The 21499-nt window shown below is 55.0% G+C and overlaps 2 protein-coding genes across 5 annotated transcripts; one reads left to right on the forward strand and one right to left on the reverse strand.

Moving 5' to 3' along the window:
• The first annotated feature begins 6506 nt into the window (after positions 1-6506).
• Positions 6507-7487, forward strand: LOC129511254 (translation initiation factor IF-2-like). The gene has a single exon (XM_055327787.1). The coding sequence runs from the start codon at positions 6507-6509 to the stop codon at positions 7485-7487; it is 981 nt and encodes a 326-aa protein (XP_055183762.1).
• A 5458-nt stretch (positions 7488-12945) lies between these two features.
• On the reverse strand, positions 12946-21499 carry GRB7 (growth factor receptor bound protein 7). Of its 4 annotated transcripts, none has more exons than XM_055335722.1 (15): positions 21304-21499; positions 17170-17326; positions 16916-17069; positions 16573-16729; positions 16325-16446; positions 16158-16235; positions 15714-15851; positions 15275-15385; positions 14993-15091; positions 14644-14724; positions 14427-14543; positions 14031-14085; positions 13812-13899; positions 13613-13706; positions 12946-13463 (listed from the first exon to the last, which is right to left on the reverse strand). In XM_055335722.1, exons 2-15 carry the CDS (start codon positions 17319-17321, stop codon positions 13317-13319), a joined length of 1593 nt encoding a protein of 530 aa, XP_055191697.1. In that variant the 5' UTR covers positions 17322-17326; positions 21304-21499; the 3' UTR covers positions 12946-13316. The 4 variants fall into 4 exon arrangements, with proteins under 4 accessions (XP_055191697.1, XP_055191703.1, XP_055191714.1 ...); XM_055335728.1 differs by lacking the exon at positions 21304-21499 and adding an exon at positions 21042-21258; XM_055335739.1 differs by lacking the exon at positions 21304-21499 and adding an exon at positions 17679-19552.

Consider the following 21499-nt stretch of genomic DNA (forward strand, 5'->3'; position numbering starts at 1 on the left):
TAGCATTCTGGGACTAGACCGCAGCACACCAAGTCCAGAGAAAATTTGTATGTGCAAATTCCATGTTTTTAAATCCTAAAGTCAAACCAGGTAGTATGTAGTGGTTGCCACCACACAGGTAAACCTTTCCTTCTATAGGTACCCCTTATACCAATAAATGCCCTTCGCCCTTGCTGGGGGGGTGGGAAGGAGAGGACAGGGGGAAGGAGAATCTCAGCAAAATCCCTTAGAAAGAAGGACAGAGTCAGGATTCACATCCAGCCATGTTGGACAGTGAGGTCCTGCAGCAGCTTCAGGCAGCACATTTCCTTTCTCAGTCAGAGTCCCTCTGACATGCACCTCATAGGTCTGGGCTCTCCATCATTTCCCACCACACACCAGGAGGCCACAATTCAAGGAACAACCAACCCCAGGAGAAGTTCCTTGCAGCCAAGGTGACAGAATTGGAGTGAGGGAGAAAGGGAAGAGAACTGGCCCTCCAGATATTCCTTATCACCTCACTTGAATCATTGCACAGGTATTTCCTACTGGCAGAGAACTAAACAGAAGTGTCTTCCCCATTACCCTCCACCACCACCACCAGGGCAAAAAAGATATTGATAAACCCACTAGCTTTTAGGTTCTTTAAGTCATTCTCCCTAAAAGATACTTGCCTTGACACAGATAAGCTAACTAATCTTATGCCTTGTTACCCATTCTGAGCTGTTCCTGACTCAGCTTCTGACTTTGTCAGTAACAACGTTTCTCACCTTTTAAATGCAGTGCTTAACATTTTGCTAGGTCCATACTCACAGTGGCCCAGATATAAAATGACCTCAGATTTCTTTTGCAAAGAAAAAAAGCACAAAATTTTGCTTAGTTGAAACACTGTGTTATGAACAAATCTCACACCAACATAAAGTTTTTCCAAGTAGTCTCTGTATCACTGTTCTTATTCTCCTCCTCTGCTTTTTCCTCTCTGCTAAATGTGAGATTTAGCATGTTTTAAAGGAAAAAGCGTTACTGCTGATACATATCCAAGCATAGGCAGTAAGACCGTAATGGAAATGTTTTAAATGCTTAGAGTCCTAACTTTAAAGCGTACCCCACAGAGAATAGGTTCATTTATCTCTAGTGGAGATTTGGAAACTCCAGGCCACTCAAGATTTGAATCCTCAGAAACAGGCAAGCCTTTTCACAAAAACTTGGAATTGATATTATGAGTTCAAGAAGAGAAAAAGTAGAGTGAGAAAAATTTTGTCCTAGAAAATACTATCAGGCTGTGCAGAAGAGAAGAGATATACAGTGATAATCTCTTTTAAAGAATTGGAAGTTATTTTTATGCTCAGAGAGTATAGATCAGAGAATCTCTCCCTATAGACAGAGTTCAGAAAAACAGAATGGATTTGGGACTTAAGTGCCTGGCAAGAAGACAATTTTGGCCTGAAACTAAAGGCTAGACCTGGGACACCCTAGGAAAAAGATTCTGTTCTCTAAAGCTGAAGGACCGAATGGCTCTGTGAATGATCAGTGAACCCAGGACTGGGCACTGCTGCCTCTAAGTGTGGACTCAGAAGAGCCTAGAGGAAAAGAGTAGGCTTTAGACTTGCCTAAGCTCAGAACACAAGACTGTAGCTCCATTCACCCAACCTGTAGATAGTGTGTACCCCAACATGCTGTCAACATGATAAACAGATCTTCGCACTTTGAAAAAGTTGAATGCAAGTTTCCTCTGAATATTACAAGACTGGACTGTCGTGTACATTGATATTGATTGAGTTATCATTTGAAAATGGAATGTTAATGTTTGATTTTAAAAAATGTAAGGACATAATATCTACCTCCCAAGGATGTCATGAGATTTTATGTAATTTTGTCTACGCGATGATGTTACTTGCCGGGGAGGGGAGGTGTATTTTGGATGGTTACAAATTTTCCACTATATGTATGGTATGTGGATTTAAAGACATGGAAATATTCAAAGGCCGTACTAGGATCACAGTTCAGTAATTCAGAAGGCAGTGGAGGCGTCTAATCTCTAACACACAGTCTCCATCATGCTATTTTAATGAGTAAGAGTAAAGAATATTGCTGACTGTTAGAACCAATACGAGTGAACCTCATGGTACAGACCCTTCACGGCATTGCAGCCAGGGAAGTAGAATGGCTTTGCTCCCTCCTTGTCTCATCAGCTCTCAATTATTAACTCCCCAAGTAACTTAAGAGTTTCCTCAAATGGTCCTCACTGTCCATCTCCCTATCCACCCTACTCTAAAAAGCCCGGAGTGCAGTCCCATAATATCAACCAACCCCCTTCTCCCAAGCCTGTGCCACACATCTGTGAGGCCTAGCTTCCGAAGCTACTTTGCTCCTTCCTCTCCTAAAAAGACTGAGAACAAACATTTTAACATATTAGGAAAATGGGGCAGCCTTAAAAATGATCCCATTGCCAGTGACTCATTTACACAAGGACTTTTCCAGGTTAGCAGACAAAACCCTTTTAGGTGGGCCTGCTTCTGTGGGTTCACAGAAACCAAATTACTGTGGGTTGCAAAGAATTAGCAGATCATTTGAAAAGCAGACATCCCTTCACCCAGACTGTGGTTTTGCATGCTCAGGTTCTCATCTATGAGCTTTGGTGAGGGATCATTTTGGCTACTGGAAAAACCATAGCTTATTTTTAATTTCTGGTTGCCAAAGCCACCACACGTGTGGTCTGTGGATGACCCTTGTCTGCAGAATGACAGGGGAAGAAGGGAACCTGGTTTGGGGGTTCAAAGGGGCTCAGGAGGCCTTCTCCCCAAGAGGAAGGGAGGGAGACCTTACCGAGTGGTTTTGACACGGCCTATGCTCATAGCATTCTCATCTGGGTTTCTCAGAAATGCCCTCCCTGCCCATCAGTGACCTTCCCTCTTAACTCCTCTTGAATTTTACCCACAGTCCAACCATTTGGAGTACCGTAAGGTATCCTACTCCTCTGTAAAGACTCTTTAAAGAAAGTCAGCTTCTGAAATGTAGCAATGCTATAACCCTGCCAGAACCATAATGAGTGCGTCGTCACATTAAAAAAAAAAAAAACTGCTAATAGTTTTCGAGGTTTCTTTATCATGTTTGATTTTTACAATGAAAAATAAAAAAAAATACTGGTGTGTTTAAAATTAGTCATTGTGCATGCCTATCCTTTGTAGTTGTCAGAAAATGGAAGAGTTTAATTCTGTCTCTAGGACTATTTTCTTAATTTAGCCCCTCTGGCTATTTCTTAAAGTCCAAGTACCAAGGTAAATGAAATTATCACTGAATAAGACATCTGTTCTGATGCCTTGCTGAGCCTGCCGTTGGCATCCTGCTGTTGCTCCCATACTCCTAGAGTCAGGTACTGGTTCCACTGGCCCTTAGTTCACTAAGGGGACCAGAGAAAGTTGGGGACTGGATTTGGCAGGATCAACCCTGCAGTATCTCTCAATTCCAAGACACAGCTCTGCCCTTGCTCCCACCAAGGGTTCTTTCTAGAAGACAGGCAAGTCCTGGCTTTTTCATGTCTGGGGTCTCAGAAACATCCAAGTTTCTTAGGAATTTGGAAAAATCAAGTGCATGCAATCACTAAATGCAGCCACACGTTTTTCTTTTTTACTTTTTTTTCTTTTTAAAGATTTTAAGTAATCTCTACACCGCACGTGGGGCTCAAAATTAAACCCTAAGGTCAAGAGTCACATGCTCTGGAGGCACCTGGGTGGCTCAGCGGTTGAGTGTCTGCCTTCAGCTCAGGGCATGATCCCAGAGTTCCAGGATCGAGTCCCACATTGGGCTCCCTGCATGGAGCCTGCTTTTCCCTCTGCCTCTCTCTCATAAATCTTTAAAAAAAAAAAAAAAAAAAAAAAAGAGGGTGCCTGGATGGCTCAGCGATTGAGTGCTTTCGGCTCAGGGCATGGTCCCAGAGTACTGGGACTGACTCCCACATCGGGCTCCCCTGGAGGAGCCTGCTTCTCCCTCTGCCTGTGTCTCTGCCTGTCTTGTGTGTGTCTCTCATGAATAAATAAATAAAATCTTTAAATAAATAAATAATTTTCAAAAAGCCACATGCTCTACCAATGGAGCTACTCAGGTGCCTCAGCTGCATTTAAATATAGTCTTAAGACACTTGGGGGCCCAAACCTAAAGTGCTGAGGAGAAAGTCCTAGGAGAATGGCATAGAGATTATTTAGCTTTCTCCCTGTCTTGGTATCTTCTGTTCTCTCTTAGAACATGTCAGACCAGAGTCTGGGAGGTGATCTGACCTGCTCAGCCTCCTCCAGAACACCTTCCCTTTCCCCTCCTTTGTGAGAGAGGCAGGAAAAAGCCATTTCTGAAGTTTAGGATTAGCAAAGGTGGGACCTGGTTGGTGGCAACTTCCTCTGGCTCTCTACTCAGCACCAACTCCCTCCCTGCAGCATCAGATTATTTGGAGGCTCTCCAGCAGGCTTTGCAGTCTCAGCACTCAGGGCAGGGAGAGAGGAATTGTGTGGCAGCCTGCCTTTGTATTATCACACTAACTACATTGAAAAGTGGCTTCTGCGTAGCTGATTCTCAGCCTTAGAGAGAGTGGTATGTGGCCTTCCTCAGCCCCAGTCCCTTCGCAAAGTAGGAGCAACTAAGAGAGAAAGGGAGACCAGAGACCTGATCCCATTTGCCAGTGAGCAGTGGAGAGAGCTCTGGGGCTGGCTGGAGCTGGGCGAGGGGCTGGATGGGCTTTCAGCCTAAGGACAGTTTTCTTTTCCTAATTCTTGGGGACTAATGTGACACTTTAGAGGGTAGTGGCCCTGGCAGGGGAGGCCACCCCACACCTGCACACTCTTCCTCCCCCTCCCCCATCACTCAACACAACCAGGCCATTCACACAGGCTGTGTGCCCGAACCTCCACCTGCAGGCAACTGCCATCCAAAGGCAAGGAGGGGGACAAGGACCTGTTTCTCTTCCCTCACCTCCCATTCCCTAGCACCCAGAGTTTGTGGAAAAGTGGAGATGAGAGCTCTGGGAAGGCCAGGAACACTGAGGGATGGTGGAAGAGCACATTGGGCCCAGGACACAATGCTCTGGCTGCAGAGCATTCCCGGTCAGACAGTTGTTTGCATAAAAGCCAAAAGCCACTGCACCTGGGGTGGGGAGGCCCTCTGGGGAGGTACTCCCTGGCTTGGGGGAGAGGGGGAAGGAAGGTGTCATGGAAAGTCCCTGAAGGACACGGGGTGTTGCATTTGCTGCGGTTTTTTTAACTCTGTCTTGACCTGTGAAGTAGGCAGCTACCTCCCTTCCCCCCCAATAACAGGCCTTCCCCCAGAATAACATGAATATACCCAAGGAAAGAGCACTGCAGTGGAAACTATGGAGGTTAGAGGGCCTGTGGGTGATGTAAACTGCCCCCCTTCCCCAGGACTGATGGGGCAGGAAGCCCTAGAGCAGTCTTTTCCCATCACCCCCCCCACCAGGCCCCCTGGCCTAGAAGAGCTGCCTAGTCAAATAAACCACAGCCTTGGGGGCGGCTGGTGGGAACTAGGGGGGCAGATGTCACCTCCTCCCCAGGCTTGTCCTTGGGGGTGAGGTCAATCCCCATCCCACCCCCACTGGAATTGGTCCCAGCACGTCTACCCCCCTGTCACCTCCACCTCCCTGTCGCATACCCTACCCACCCTCCCTAGTCTGGGGGGAGTGGGGGGGTGGGGGTGGGGGGAGAGTGACAGAATCAATGAATCCAGCAAAGCTCTGAAGTCTCAGTAAAGGCTGGTACGGATTCCAGCTGAGTATTTGGACTCTTGGCTTCCAGTCGCAGCCCTGCCACTCTCTGGGTGACCGTGGGCACTTTCATTTCCCTCTCTGGGCCTTTATGTTTCCCTGGAACTGGATTTCTATAAAGTTCCTTCCGGCTAAGACCAAGCCAGGCCTTTCCTCTAAGTCCAGACGAAGAGGAGAGAAAGAGACTGTGCCCTCATCCTTCTCTCCCCACCACACTCAGGCACTGACAGGAGGTGGGCGCTTGGAACGACGGTTAGAGCCGCCTGCGATTCTCCTACGTGGTCACTTTCTAAAGCATCGCATGAAATTCCCATCGGGGCCCACAGGAGTATGGGGGACGCGGAGGTGACCGCGGGTGGCACCGAGGCTGTCTGAACCCCCGGCCCCGTCCTCTCTCAGGCTCTCTTAATCCTGCGTGGACTCAGACCCCAGATTCCCGGGTTGGGGGGGGTGGGGGTGCCCAGAGAGCGAAGGCTGGGCGGAGGGGGAGGGGGTGCAGAGCGAGGTGGGAGCCGAGGGGGGTGTGAGGGGAGGGGCAGCTGCACTTCTGAGAAACAGCTCGTTGTCTCAGCAGCCCGCAGCCTAACCCCCTGCCTGCGGCTTCACAGCTCGCGCCTCCTGCCGCCCACGCCGCTCGGGGCCTCTCCGGGGGTCGGCAGCCCCCGCGGAGGCGGCGGCGGCTGGGGAGGAGAGGCAGCTCCGGGCACCGCGAGTGGAACCCGTGGCGGGGCGGGGCGGGGCGGGGCGGGGGGCCGGTTGGAAAATGCGGGGAGGCGTGGGGCGCGTGACACCCCGGGAGGAGCAAGCCATTCCTCCCTCGGGGTCCCGAGCGCGGGCCGGCGGCACGCCTGTGCGCATCACCGCCACCCCGGCCCCCACCCCGGCCCCCACCCCAGATGCTCTCCCATCACACCCGGGTAGGATTCCAGAAGTGAAACTGCTCGGGGTCACAGCCCAGCGCCGCCGCTGCGCCCCGCCCCGCCCTTCCGGGCACCGCAGCCCTCCAGGATCTCCCAGCGCTCGGGCGCCTGGCCCGGAGGAAGCTGGGGGAGGGGAAGGGGAAGGGGAAGTGCCCCGCGAGGCAGCCTGCAGAGCGCGGCCTTCTCGCCTGGGGTGCCCGCCCGTCGCCGCGAGTGCGAACCTCGGGAGGCGCCGACCCTGCCGGCGGAGCCGCGGCGGCGCCTGCACTCCCCGCCACGGCCGCTGGGTGTCAGTGCCGCCGCGCGGCTGGGAGGCGCGGGCGCCGTCGGGAGGCGGGGGCGCGGGGCTCGGGGAGCAGGAGCGCCCCGCCCGCCGCGCCCGCGAGGTGCCGCCGCCCCGCCGTGGCCCTCGCCGCCGGGGCCCCGCGGAGCTTGGCCCGGCGCTCGGACCTCGCTGCCCGCCCGGCGCCGGAGGCCCCCGCGCAGCCCACCGGCTCGAGCGAAGGCCGCGCGCCCCCTCCCCGCGGCCCGAGGCGAAGCGCGCCCCCTGGCGAGGCGGGCCCACCCTCTCCCGCGCCGACACCCCGACGGCGCGGCGCCCCGCAGCCCCGCAGCCCCGCAGCCCCGCAGCCCCGCAGCCGCGCGCCCGACCGCGGGACCCTCGCCCCGACTGCTGCCTTCCTCGTGGACGCGGGCCGCCGTCCCTCCCTCCCCACCCCCAGCGCCTCCCCGACGTGTGTGGGACGCGGTGGCTCGGCCTGGAAGAAGGGAACCAAGAGGTGGGACTTTGGGAATCCTTCGGAAAGTCGAGGTGCTGGCGGTGAGAATCCCCACTAATGTTACATCGTGGATCTCATCGCGGCGCGGGGTGTGCCCGTAAATGCGGAGGAATCCGGCCTTGGCGCCAGCTCTGTGGAGCCTCCCTAATTCTCCCCTAAACCACTCCGAGATAAACCCAGTCCTAGTAAAAGCAGACTGCCTCCCATGAAAACGCAGCTCCAATAAACTGCCCCCCCCCTCCTAGGTGCCCCCCCCCCCCCAAAAAAAAAAAACCGCCTCTTCCTTGGAGCAGCCAAGAGGACGCTAGAGCCATCGCAGCTCACCCCACACGGGATTGGATTTCAGAGCTCATTAAAGGCCCCGGAGAGCACAACCCATCTTGCTCACACATTACCCCCACTTCCTACACCCCTTCCTGTATGGAGGTCATGGAGCTTCAGCCCCCAGGATCACCCCCTCTGTGGCTCTAGACCCCTCAGCAACAGCCAACTTCCCCAAGATCCTTCTATGTCTTTTCCCTACTCTCTCCACTCCCTACCCCAGAAGGAAGCTCAGAATCCTCCATCCTAAGAGGCCACACTTGGGAGTGCACCTCACTCCCAAGCCCCAAAGCTAAGATTGTGCCAACAGCACAGGACAGGAAAGCACTCTGCCCCAGGCCCGATGCCACTTGGGCCAACCAACCCCTGACGTCTCTGGGCCCTCTCTTCTGTCTGCTAGACCAGGTCAGTCATACAGTAGTGGAAGCTTTTTTTCCAAGTGTGCCATGAAGCCGAACTCCCAGGTATAAAAGTAGTGCTCTCCCCAACCCCAGCGCAACCTGCCCCCGACTCCTGCGGGAACCCTTGGACTGCAGGATGCCAGTAAAAAACTGCTTATATAGACAGTTTGGAAGAAAGGATCCTTCCAAATGGCCTTGATCTCTCTTGCCTGTCTTCTTTTCTTCTTCCCTCTCTCCCTCCTCAGGGTGCCTGGCGCTGGGCACAAGGAAGGAGCCAGGCAGGATCACTGACCCAATGTTGAACCCTCTGCTGGCACCAGCAGGCCCTCCACCCAGGTACTTGGAGGCTGTGTAGATTTCATTGAACAGGATTTTGGAATCAGGGAGAACGTCAGTTGTCCAGAGCTTTGTCTGTCTGGATGTCCCATCTAGGGCATCCTGAGGTGGCAGGGGCCAGGGGGGTGAGGGGGGCTTCCCTAGAATCATTCCCACCTGTTCTCAAAGTCCATAAAATTGGCAGCAAGATCCCTGCCCTCCACTTGAGCAGGAAGGGAGGTCAACCCTGTGGCCCCATCCTCCTACAGGCCTGTGGTGCTGCCAAGGACAGCTCTGTGCCCTGGCACCAGGCTCCCACCAGTCACGCTAGCCCTAGCAGCTGGTGTCTGTGATCTACTACTACATGTAGGGCTAGCCCCCTGGATGTGGGCCCTGTGTCACCCTCTCAATGCCTGGGTCCTCCTCAGCATAGGGAGATTAGAGGGATTTTTCTTTTCTTTTTTCTTTTCCAAAGTCTTCTTCTGATTTCTGAAATGTTCTTTAATAAGCACATATACTTTTGGGGCACCTGGGTTGCTCAGTCGGTTAAGTGGCTGACTCTTGATTTCGGCTCAGGTCATGATCTCAATGTCGTGAGACAGCCCTGCATCAGGCTCTGAGTTCTCAGCACTGAGTTCCCTGCCTCTCCCTCTGCCCCTCCTCCTGCTCTCTCTCTCTCTCTCAAATAAATAAAATCTTTAAAAACAAAAACAAAAAAGCCTGTATACTTTTTAAAATCAAATCCAATAACTTGATACTGAAAAGATAGTATGTTAGGTGCCAGCCTCTACCTTCTCCACAATGCCCCTGCCTCCCTCCCAGTAGCCCAAATTTCATCATAACCATAAGCCTCTACTGGCCACACATGCTGCAGCCATCCTTGGAAGTCCCCTCTGTTGTCTGGCCTCTGTGGATCATGCTTCAGCCTCTTTGGCAGTAAAACAGCAGCTTTCCCATGTCTAGAGAGTGGGGGAATCTTGCCCTGGGTCTGCCCGCAAGCTGATCTTGAGGGGCCCCTGTGTCCACATTCTCAGCTCCTGCCTTTCCTCCAAGAAGCCAGAGATCTCAGCTATCCAGCAAGGATGTTCATCTGCTGATGTCCATTATCCAGCTCAGGGTCAAGCCAGCTGCCACCTCAAAGGGTCCTCAAAGGCCCAGGCCCTTCATAATAACCACCACTAAGAACAGATGGGCCAGAGAACAAAGGGCAAAGAAGGGCTATGTTCTACCACCTACTAGCTGGGCCCAGTCTGATCTCTGTCTCCAACTCCATATAGGACCTCAGGTGGATCAGTCTCTTTGAGCCTCAGTTTCCTGTTTGTAAAGTGAAAGTGGTATCTGTCCCACATATTCTGATTAGCTGATTGACAAGGCATTGTCCTTGTATATCATAATAACCTCAGGCTATTAAGAGACACTGGGTCCTGTTTTTTAACAGCCCAAATCCCTGGACATGCTTAAGATGTGAGTCATTCTGGCCCCTTTACTCCCACCCCATCATGGACCCCTAGTACCCACACCGTAGAAATGGCCCTGGGCATCCCTGGCCAGTCACACTGTCAGCACCAGTCCACTCAGGCCCCAGGAGAAGTCAGTGATAGGATGGCTCTGGAAACCATGGCAAGTGGCAGGCAGCAGGTTGCTCTGGTCCCTGCTTCCTCAAGTCCTGCTTAAGAAACAAAATCTGCACCCCTCTCATGCCTGGCTGCAGTAATTTTTTTCAGGGTAAATACCCAGACAGTTCTTAGCTGGAAGATGGATGAGGCTCTCGGCCCACCTGTGTCTGACAGGCCTGGCTCCCCAGCCCCAAGGTTGGGAGTGACAAGCCTGGCTCAAAGACTGGCTAATGTGGCTGGTCCTTCTCAAGTTCACCTCAGGACAACCCCCAAGCCAGAAACCAGGGCTGCAGAGAAGGGAGGGGCTCTTCAGGGGAAGACACCCACACCCCACACCCCTCCATCCCATCACCCCACCCACTCCACCCCACCCCCACAGGCCACTTAGGAATTCCACCTGGAAGCCAGCCAGGTAGGGGTAGCAGAACAGCCCAGACCTGTATTCAGACCTAGGTTGAAATCTTGGCTCTCCCGCTAACTGTAGTTTGGGCCAGGTCTCACTGAACCATGTTTTCTCACTGACAAACAGGATCCCACTACCTTGTGCCCAATCCCAAAGATTTGGGGAGAGGTTCTCCATTAAAAAAAAAAATTTTTTTTTACTATAGCATTTTCAAGCTTACACAAATTTAGAGAATTTAATGAATCCCTATATACCCATTACGCAGCTTCAACCATTGTCAACTCATGAGCAACCCATGACCATGCTCAGACTCTCTCCCCTAACCTCGGGGTTATTTTATTTTTTTTTTTTTTCCCTTGGGGTTATTTTAAAAACAAAGCTAAGACATCATTTCACCTATAAATACTTCAGAATCAATCTGTCAAAGGTGAGGACTTACACACACAAGTACCATTTATCACCCCTTGAAAAGTTAACCATAATTCCTTAATATCATTGAATATCTCATCAGTGCTCAAATTTCCCCCAATTGCTCATAAATATTTTTTACAGTTAGTAGTTTGGATTTGAATCAAATGAGTCAGCACATTACATATATCTAAATTTCTTGAGAGCTAGAGATTCCTCATCTTTTCTCGTAATTTTGTTGTCAAAGAAGCTGGGTCATCTGTTCTGTAGTTTCCTAGTCTGGATCTGGGTAATTGTATCCCCACGCATGTGTCATTTCACATGTTCCTCTGTCCCCTGTACTTCCGATAAACTAGCAGCTAGAGGGATCCCTGTGTGGCGCAGCGGTTTGGCGCCTGCCTTTGGCCCAGGGCGCGATCCTGGAGACCCGGGATCGAGTCCCACGTCGGGCTCCCGGTGCATGGAGCCTGCTCCTCCCTCTGCCTGTGTCTCTGCCTCTCTCTCTCTCTGTGACTATCATAAATAAATAAAAAAAAAAAATAAATAAATAAATAAACTAGCAGCTAGATCCAAGGGATGACACTGAGGTTTTATTTCTTGGCAGAAATAATGCCTCATTGGAGTTCACGTGTCTAGAGAGAGGGTTTATCTCTTCATTATTTAAAGATCATATGGCAGATCCAGGTATTGTCAATTTGATAGTTATTTTTTTTAAAGATTTTATTTATTTATTCATGAGAGACACACAGAGAGAGAGAGGCAGAGAGGCAGAGAGGCAGAGACACAGGCAGAGGGAGAAGCAGGCTCCACGCAGGGAGCCTGATGTGGGACTCGATCCCGAACTCCAGGACCACACCCTGGGCTGAAGGCAGGCACTAAACCGCTGAGCTATCCAGGGATCCCCCCGATACAGTTATTATAAAGCTCTTCTGTCACCTAAGCTAAAACTGTAAAATTCTTAGATTAAAAACTTTTTTTTTTAAAGATTTTATTTATTTACTCATGAGAAACAGAGAGACAGAGAGGTAGAGACACAGGCAGAGGGAGAAGCAGGCTCCATGCAGGGAGCCCAATGTGGGACTCCATCCTGGGTCTCCAGGATCATGCCCTGGGCTAAAGGCAATGCTAAACCGCTGAGCTGTCCAGGCTGCCTATGATTAAAACCTCTTTAGACAAAAACAGACCAGCATGGGCAGTGGGGAGAGGCCAGACCCTGCAGGGCCCATCTGGGCTTTTATTTTGGAAGGATCACTCTGGATGTTGGAAGATGGGTTGGAGAAGGGAGCCAGACTCCTAGGGCTGAGTGTTGTAGGGTTCTGTTTTTTTTTGTTGTTGTTTTTTTTAAGATTTTTTTTTTTTATTATTTATTTATGATAGAGAGAGAGAGAGAGAGAGAGAGGCAGAGACACAGGCAGAGGGAGAAGCAGGCTCCATGCCGGGAGCCAGACGTGGGACTCGATCCCGGGACTCCAGGATCGCGCCCTGGGCCAAAGGCAGGCACGAAAACTGCTGAGCCACCCAGGGATCCCCTAGGGTTCCATTTATATGGCTTTCTGAAGGGAGGAAACTATAGAAGTAGAAAGCAAGAGGGAGTGGGGTTGACAACGGAGGTCATGGGGACCTGGGAGAGGTAGTGGGCCACGTGTCCGGGGATGGTAGATGCATAACAGCATGGTTCCAGGACTCATCCCAGCAGTTGGGCCAGGACTTGCAGAAGGCCCCTGCTGTGGAACTCAGCTCCTGCTCCCAGGCCTGTTAGAGTGGCTTTAGGCCCTGTCAGGAGATCTCATCTGGATGACAATCCCTTAAACATGGCATTCATTAAACAAGAAGTTACTGGGCAGCCACTATGGGCCAGGCTCCCTGCTGGACACTGGAGACTCTCAGGTGACCAAGACCACCCTGCCTTCAAGAAACATCCAGGCTGGAGGATACATGGCCCTGACCTACCTGACACATTCACCAAGGCCTGGTGCCCTCATCTCCCACTCCCCTTCTCTACCCCAGCTAGCCAGCTCTTGCCAGACAGAACTCATGGGTGTATCAAAAAATAGTCTTTATTGTAACGAGTATAAAACAGAGCAGATCAACTGGCCTCTCAGTCTGTACAAAGTGTGGGGCTTAAGACCACCTGGGCTGCCCCATTACTCCCATAATGCCCTGCCCCAGAGCAGTGCCCAGGAGCTCCATGGAGGGGAGGGCCACCCCAAGTACTTTTTCTTAAGGAGAGAGATTGGGGGTGGGGGAGCACTTTCTGCCTGAGGGAGGCAAAGGATTGAGTAGAAAACTCTCTGGAGTAGAGTTGCCCTCCAGTTATTCATGGGCCTGTCCGTACCTTCTGTACCCTCCAAGTCCACTTTATGAGCACAAGGACCAGTGGCCAGCCTGGAACGGGCTGAGACACATGCCGTCAGAGGGCCACACGAGTACAGCAGTGGCGTAGCAAACACGGCAGGATGCCCCGGTTCAGCTGGTGGAACTCCACGAGCTGCAACAGGTCCGTGAAGCGAGTCTGGCCATCATCCATGCTGAAGTATAGGCGGCCCTCCTCCTCACTCTGGGGGGAGCCACAGGGGATGGAAGGTCAGGAAGAGGCCGGAGGACTGAGGTCCCCAATGGTCATGCAGGGACAAAAGAGAGAGCAAGAGACCCCAGACACAGTGGGGGCTGGAGAGCTTCTTGATGAGGAGGACGGGGATTACTCACCGGGAGAATAAGATAATGCTTGACCTTCTGCAGGTGGCACAAAGAGAGGACAAAGCCCTGTGGGTTCCTTTGACTCTCTCGGACCAGGAACAGGCTGCCGGGAGACAGGGCAACATTACCCGAGGACACACAGCTGCCACCTTGACACAGGGTGTCTCCTATCTCTGGATCTGTTGGCCTGCTCAGCCCGGCCCCTTACCCGTCCACCAGGCCCTGCTGCCCAATGAGCCGCTGGCTCTCCTCTCGAGAAATGCGTCCATGGAACCAGGGTTGGGTGCGGTGGATGGCTGGAATTGGGGGAGGCAGAAGGGTGGTCACTCTGGGGAGGAGACCCCCCCCCATACTAGCCACCCCTACCAGGAATGCTCAGAGAAGCCAAGGCAGCCCCCACCCCTGGAGACGCTGGGTGCTCACCTACCTGCACTAAGGCTCGTACCAGAGCCTGGGGTGGGCAGGCTGAGACGATGGTTCTTCTGTAGAACAATGGGGAACACAGGGAATCAGGACATGACTGGAGGGCTACCTGGCACCTCAAGAATATAGAGCCCCTTTCCACACCTGGGGACCTGCCTTACTCCTCTCTTTCTCCCATACCATGGAAACCCACATCTTGGAGAGGCACACCTGGGGGGCTCAGCAAGTTAAGCATCTGACTCTTGATTTTGGCTCAGGTCATAATCTCAGGGTCATGAGATCGAGCCCCAGGCTGGGAGCCTAAGATTCTCTCTCTCCCTCTTCCTCAGCCCCCACCCCTTCAAACCACATGGAGAGGAGGTCCCCCGTACAAACATGCAGATGGGTGCAGGCCCCTCACCCTCCAGGCCTGGGCCTCCTCCAGAGCTGCACTCAGAGCTTCCCGGGGGTTCTCAATGACACGCCCAGCATGGCCAGAGAAGTCCATGGCCACCAGGGTGTTATCAGAGACACTCCTCTGTAGATGGCATAGGATGGGGAGGAGTCAGAACAGGGCCCATGTATCCCCAGGATGGGGCCTGGGTGCCCACTCCCAGCTACTGCCCCTGTGCACTCACCAAAGGTGGAGAGCCCACACAAGATGGACGCAGGTGGCGAGACTGTGCCTGCTGATAATTCTTATACAGCTGCGCCCCATACTGCAGGTGGAGGGAGAAAGAGAGCCTGAGGTCAAGGAACTGCTGTGAAACCCCCATATGCCAGAACTTCCCAAGACCAAGACTGTATCTCTGCCTTGGATAAGGAGCTTTCTGGAGTCAAAGCCAGGACTCTGGCCTTGGACCAGGCATACTGAGAGAGCAAGGCTACAATGCCCCCTCATTCCTGAGAGGAGACTTATAATTCCTCCTTCATGCCAGAGGACCCAGGGGGTGGGGCCAGCCCCCCATGCCCCTCCCAGAGTCCCACCTTGAAGAGGCGGAATGCTGCTAACCAGCAGGTGCGGCTCTGCTCATCCTCACTGCAGAAGACCCGCAGCCCCTTATGGCCGTTTCGAAGCTTATTCGGCTGTAGGGAGAGGAAACCGGCTGGTCCCATATCTTCCATTAGGACCAGGTGCCTGCCTCTGTGGGGCAGGGCAAGGTGCAGGGAGAGGAATCTGGGTATCCCAGATGGAGATCAGAAGCCCTAGGTAGGATCCTGGGCCCTGAGTACCTGCCATTCCCTCCCAGGCCCAGCCATGGTCTTTACCTTGATACAGAAGCCGAAGTCTGTGGGCATCCCATAGAGCTTGCGGCCCTCGGTCACCACATACACGTTGGACTCATTCACGTCTGCTACATACTGCAGGTGCCTCGGGTCCTATGTGGCACAAGTAGGCAGGACTTGTTACAGGCAGACCCTATCCCCTTACTATTGTCCCCATAAGCCAGGTGAGGAGATTTCAGAGAGGAGCAGAGAAGTGCCCCAGGTCACACAGCAAATAGAAGTAGAGCCAGGACTCAAATTCGGTTCCACCTGGCTTTCCCACTACCTTCCTGGGGTAGGTGAGTCAGGAGGGAAAGAGGAGTAGCTGAGGGTCTCAGGTCCCAAGGGGAGAAAGATCCAGGAGTTCCAACAGGAGGTCCTCCTAGAAGGACCAGGAAGGGGATATCCTAGGGGCAGAGGCTGTCAACCCTCAAGACCTCACCTTGGAGGTGCCCTTGGTGGAGTAATAGAGGCCAGAGCGGCGCAGGAAGCAGAAGAAGCGTTTCCAAAGCTTCCGTCCTGACCCTCGAAGCTGCAGGAAGCCCTGGATCTCTGGGAAGCTGCCTGCATTCAGGAAGTTCTAAGGCCAGAAGAGAGCAGGAAGAGGGTGAGAGGCCAAGAGGGAGACAAGGGAGACACACACACACACACACACACACACACACACACACAGCTTCAGAAGAGAAGGTGCTCCACATGCATTTATTGTCCCATTTCACAGACCAAGAAACTGACACTCAGCCAGGAAGGAGGGACTTGTCCAGTCACCTGGGACTGTGCGAGGCTCCCCACCACATAGAGGGAGGCACAATGCTTGAGGACCAAAAAAGCAATAGGCGATCCTGGGGAATCATGAATATGCCATGGAATGGGGGTGTCCCTTTACCTGGATAAGGTCTTCGTGGGATAGGCCTGTGTGTGCGTCCACACAGCTGGAGACCATCTTTTCTGGGAACAGGGAGTGCTGGGGGGAAGAGTCAGGAGTCAGGGACGATGGGCCCAGGCTGGGGGCCCGGGTGTCCCAGTGCCCAGACGCCCTTCACACACACTCACCGGAGAACTCTTGAACAGTTCGTACTTAGCGAAGTTCTTCCGGAAGACAAAGCGGCTGTCTCCCCCAATGGGCCAGGCAGCCTGCACTTCCACCACGGACTCATGGTCCTCCAAGCCCCGCTCTGGAGTCAAGGGCCGAAAGCAGTGGTCAGCGGACACCAGACAGGCCTCCCAGGGGGGCCACCTGCCTAGCCCAAAGTGTGAAGCATTGCCTCCCTGCCCAGACAGCCCCTGGCACCCCAACTCACCCAGTGCTAGATGGGGGTGGCACTCCACCAGCCCCCAGTTTTCATCATTCAGGGCATGAGCTCGCTGCACCAGCATTTCACACACGTAGCGGGCTGTAGCACCTGCCGCCACCTCCACAGACCGGCAGGCCCCATCTTCGCTGTACACCTTTACTACCTGCACCCCAGGAATTGCAGGTGACTTGAGGAAGGGTGAAGGGGGGTTATTTCCCTTCCCCTGCCTGCTATATCCTCAGGGACTCCTGACTGAATTCCCCTCCCCCCTCCAGGGAGGGGGCACCCTACCCGCTTCAGTCCCATAGCACCCCCATATCCCTGCCTTCTCTCTCCCAAGACAACTCACATGGGGGCAGCTGGCATCTCGAGGGAGCAGCCCCCTTGCACCAGAGGACCCCCCAAGAATGGGGGTCTGTGAAGGAGGACTGCAGAGCTCAGGGAAGGGGTTGGGGATGGAAGGCAGAGAGGTTGACCGCAGCTCCTCCTCTCGAAGAAGATTCCTGTGGCCGAGGTGGGGGATGGGGAGAGAATTTGTTGACTTACCCAACACTGACTGCCCCCCCCCACCAGCCCCTCCTCAGCTCCATCACCCCATTGTACCTGCTGGTCGGAATGGGCAGAGGCTGGGACCTCTTCACTTCCCCAGGCAGAGGAGCATCGGGAGGTGGGGGAGTCCTAGGAGGGGTCCCAGGAGCCAAGTACAGGTCTTCTGGGGAGCTGCTGAGATGAGGTGGAGACAGACCCAGCTCCATAACATCTAAGGGAGAAGAGGCGACTGAAAGCAACTGCTCATGTGCCCTTGTCCTGCAGAGAAGGGCCAAGTGGACCCAGACCTCCAGACTTCACACCGCTGTCAAGGTACCCCTCCGAGCTGACACAGCACCTTACTGCTCCCCCTCTAACTGGAGTTTCCCCGGAACCCTTGGGGAAGGTTAGCATGAGCCCATTTACAAGAAGGGGACATCAAGTCCCTAAGAAGGAAGCATCCTTGCCCCCATCACAAGTGAGTCAATGAGTGGAACTTTGGTGTTTTGACTCCAAATCTAGTGCTCTTCTGTTGGCCCCACATTGCTCAGGGGAAGAGCTAAGAGGGTACCCCCCGCACATACCAGCTGGGCAGCAGCAACAGACTCCATGACCCACATACGGTCGAGGCTGACTCTGTCTCTGAGTTTGCCCCGAGCATGGGACACTCACTCCTCTGGGCTTTGCCCTGGGTTTTTCCAGTGCTTTGTTGCCAGATCTGGTTGCCAGAGCCTGTTGTGGCAACGCCTGCCCAAGTGCTGAGTGATGGCCAGAAGGGGAGAAGGAGGTGGAAAAGGACAGGAACCAGGAGGGCAGGAGGCAGACTCAGACAGGACTAGCCTGGGGACCCTTGCCCCAGCAGCCCCTAAACCTTGCGTGCCCTCTCCAGACTCCTCCTCCTGCCCAACTTTCCTGAAGCCCCAATGCCAGAGTCACCTCCTCTGAGCAGCCTTCCTGGATTTTCCGCCTTCAGACTGAAGGGCTCCCTCTCTGCACTGGCCTCTGTGCCAATGAGGCGCACCTGTTTTGTCCACCCACTGGTCTGGAGCCACCCAGCACTCCCGGGCAGGGCCAGAGTCTCACCCACATCCTAGCACCCACAGGTACTGCAAAGGAGGACAAGTGAGGACAGGAGAGCAGAGGCAAAGATGCCCACTGGGGACAGAGGCAGCACAGACCCCTCTGGCAGGGCTAGAACCTGGGAGGACCTGGGAGAACCTGAGACCTAGGCCAGTGCCTTGAGGCAGCCTGCAGCACCTGGCAATGACCCTCCAGGGTCCTGTGCTTAAGGCCCCTGACCCTGAAGTGAGGGGATCTGGGGGACAGGTGAGTCAGGGTGGGGCGGGACAGCACTGCCTGGGGCTCTCTATTCAACCTTGACTCATCTGCACGACTTCCTGGCTTAGGAGAAACACAAACAGCCCTGCCTCAACCCACCTCCGGCCCCTCCCGCCCCCAACCTTGACAGCCTGGGAGGAATGGGGGAGGCTCAGGGCAGGGACAGGTGGGGGGGTGGAGATGTGGGGCCCGCAGCTCCTCTGACATCATCTTCTCCTCCCCACCCTTGGCCTGCCTCCAGTCTGGGTGGGACCTGCAACCTGCCCTGGGGTCCCTCAGTCTCCACCCAGCCAGGAGCCCCCTCTCCCAAGGAGAGAAAAAGGCCTGGCTTGGATTCAAAGGCCCATCTGGATTAGAGCCGACCTCCCAGTGATGCCCTCACTCACCCAAAGAAACCACGCAGTGCTCCCTATCCCGTCTGGGGCCTACCAGGTTTTCATTCTGCTGCTGCGTTGCCCCACCCCTGGCACCCAGGACTCAGGGGGCCCAGAAGACTCATCTACATCAACCCTGAGGGATGAGGGTCCTAACACACTCTGCTGGTGTCCTGGCCAGCGGGGTACTACAGGTACAGGAGGAGCAAGACACCTGACAGGACAGACACAGACAGGCAGACAAGGAAAGGCCAGGAGGGAGTGGCAGGGAGGGGGCTCAGGGTCCTTTGGGGAAGGGCAAGACACATCCACCAGTGAGCGTCAACAGACACCAGAATATGGACAAGCCACAATGTCCCCATTCCCATCCCATCTCTCCTCTGGCAACTAGTCCTGATGACTTCACTCCAGGAAGACGGGGGGGTTGGCGGGGGGAGGCTGCAGGGAAGCCAGAGACCAAAGTAGGGTCCCACTCCATCCCAGAAGGAAGAGGAATCAGGGCAGTGTTTGGGCAAGGTGACCGGAGTAGATTTAAATCAGCATTAGATGGGAGTCTGGCCTTAGAGAGCTGGAGGGCCACTGAAGACTTGGGTTTGGCCTCCTGATCCCTCCACCTTGCCCTCCAGACCCTTCTAAGGCAAGAGAATGGGGCGGTCAGGACCAAATAGATGGGGGGATGGAAAGAGAACCAGATCCTAGCTGTCAGGGTCGGGGACCCCCTCCCAAGAGACCTGAACCTTTCAAACTGCGGCCCTAGGCCCAGCGGCTTCTGTTGAAGAAACCGACCCCCCAAATCTATCAGCCCCCCCCCCCCCACTACAACTCCAAACAGAGGCTTCCCCAACGGCCTGTCCGGCCCCACGGCTGCGGCCCCACCCTCCGGCCCGCCCTCCCAGCCTGCAGTCTCCTTGTTTACTTCCTGAATCCTGCCCCACCTGGCGGGCCCCAAGGGCGGGTGGCAGGGCCCAGTATTAGGGCCCAGAGAAAACAAGGCCACCTCGGTCGCTCACCGGGAGGGGGAGGGGCCAGCGCGGCCGAGGCCTGGGCTGGGGACCAGCAGGTGGCGGGAAGCCCCCGTGTGGCCCAGCGCTCCACGCCCCGCCCCCGGCGGGAGGTATAGTGGGGAGGGAGGGCTCAGCCTTCGGGGTTCTGAGGGTGCCGGAGGGCCCAAGCGAGGAGGCGGGAAACCCCCAGGTGACCCGGAGCCGAGGGGAGGGCCCAGGGCCCCGAGGCCCCGCCCACTCCCTCACTCTGGGGAAAAAACACCCAATGAGAAAAGGAGGGGGGGTGAGCTTTCTTAAAGTTTAATTTGGGAAGAATGCTAGATTGTGTCTGCGGAGTTAATCATTACAGGCGCTGGCCTGCACGGAGGGCTCCCCGGCAGGACCGGGGGCGGGAGAGGGGGAGCAGAGTCCAGGACGCGCCCACCCAGAAGGGCCATTCTTGGCGGGGGCGGGGGGAGGCCCGCCAAGGGCGGACAGGTGCATTCTCCATCCCCTTCGGGTGTCGGGGAGACCGAGGCTCGGGGCTTTCTCCAAACACTGCCCCCCGCCCCCACACGCGCACACACACCTTCCTAGGCCCCCCGGCGCTGCGGCCCCCCAGCCTTGGGGCCTTCGAGCCTCATCCCGACTCCAGGAGGGACCCCCGGGCCTGCCCCGCCCCCACCTTCCCTTCCTAGGGCGGGAGCCGGTGTTTTGAGCCGGCAAACAATCCCGAGGCCGAGCTCTAGCAGTTTAGAGGATGGATGCCTCTCCTCCGCTGCCCTCCTCACTGGGGGCGCCCCCTCCCCCCACCCTCCCACCCCCGCGGAGACGGCAGTCTTCGGAGCCTTGGGAAACGGGTAGCAGGAGGCTGAGCAAGGAATGACTCGGGGCAGCCCTCGGGCTTCGGCCCCGCTCCTAACTCTCCTCCGGGGCAGGTGGGGAGGGGCTAATTTCAGCGGGAAAGCGGCGTCTCCCGGAGGAGAGGATCGGATCTTCCCTCCCCATCCCCATCAGCTGCTTTTGGTCCGGGGGCCAGAGGGAGGCCGGCAAAGGGGAGGAAATGAGAACAGGGAACGAAAACAGGGAGAGGCAGGGCAGATGGTGAGGTAGGGGCGGGATGTGGGAGACTGGAGAAAGGAAGCGAGGCGGCCCGAGTAACACAGCAGGAGGCGGGATCTTTCCATAGCGACTCCGGGACCTGCCGCTGCCCCCCACCCTCAAGATGAAGTGTCCCTCTTTGGGTCCTTACCTGGACCCTGGACGTAGGAACACTTGGCTGGGGCCACTGGTTTAGGAAGGGAGACGCCAGGCCCTTAACTACCTGTCCCCCTCCTGCGCCCGCCCTTGGCCTGACATCACGGGGGGGGGCAGGAGGGGGAGCCAGGCGGCCGCCCGTCCGCCCACCTGGGCGACCTGCCAGCCCCTGGCCCTGACACGGGCACAGCCTGGGGCCCTGTTGCGGCTGGGGGTGGGGGCAGGCTGTCGGCTGGGACCGATCTTGGTCACCTTACCTGGAGGAGCCCCAGGAGGAGTAGCAGGACACGGGGTCCGAAGTCTGGTTCTGTCTAGGGACCCCAGATACCTGGGCTTGATTTCAAATCCACTCCCTCTTCTCTACAGGTGCTAGGAGGGTGTCCCGACTTTGGAGTAGAAGTGAGGGTTGGGGGAGGGAGAGCCCTGTGTGTCCAGGCTCCTGGCCCAAGGAGA

Source organism: Nyctereutes procyonoides, unplaced genomic scaffold, assembly GCF_905146905.1.
Source record: "Nyctereutes procyonoides isolate TBG_1078 unplaced genomic scaffold, NYPRO_anot_genome, whole genome shotgun sequence".
NCBI lineage: Eukaryota > Metazoa > Chordata > Mammalia > Carnivora > Canidae > Nyctereutes > Nyctereutes procyonoides.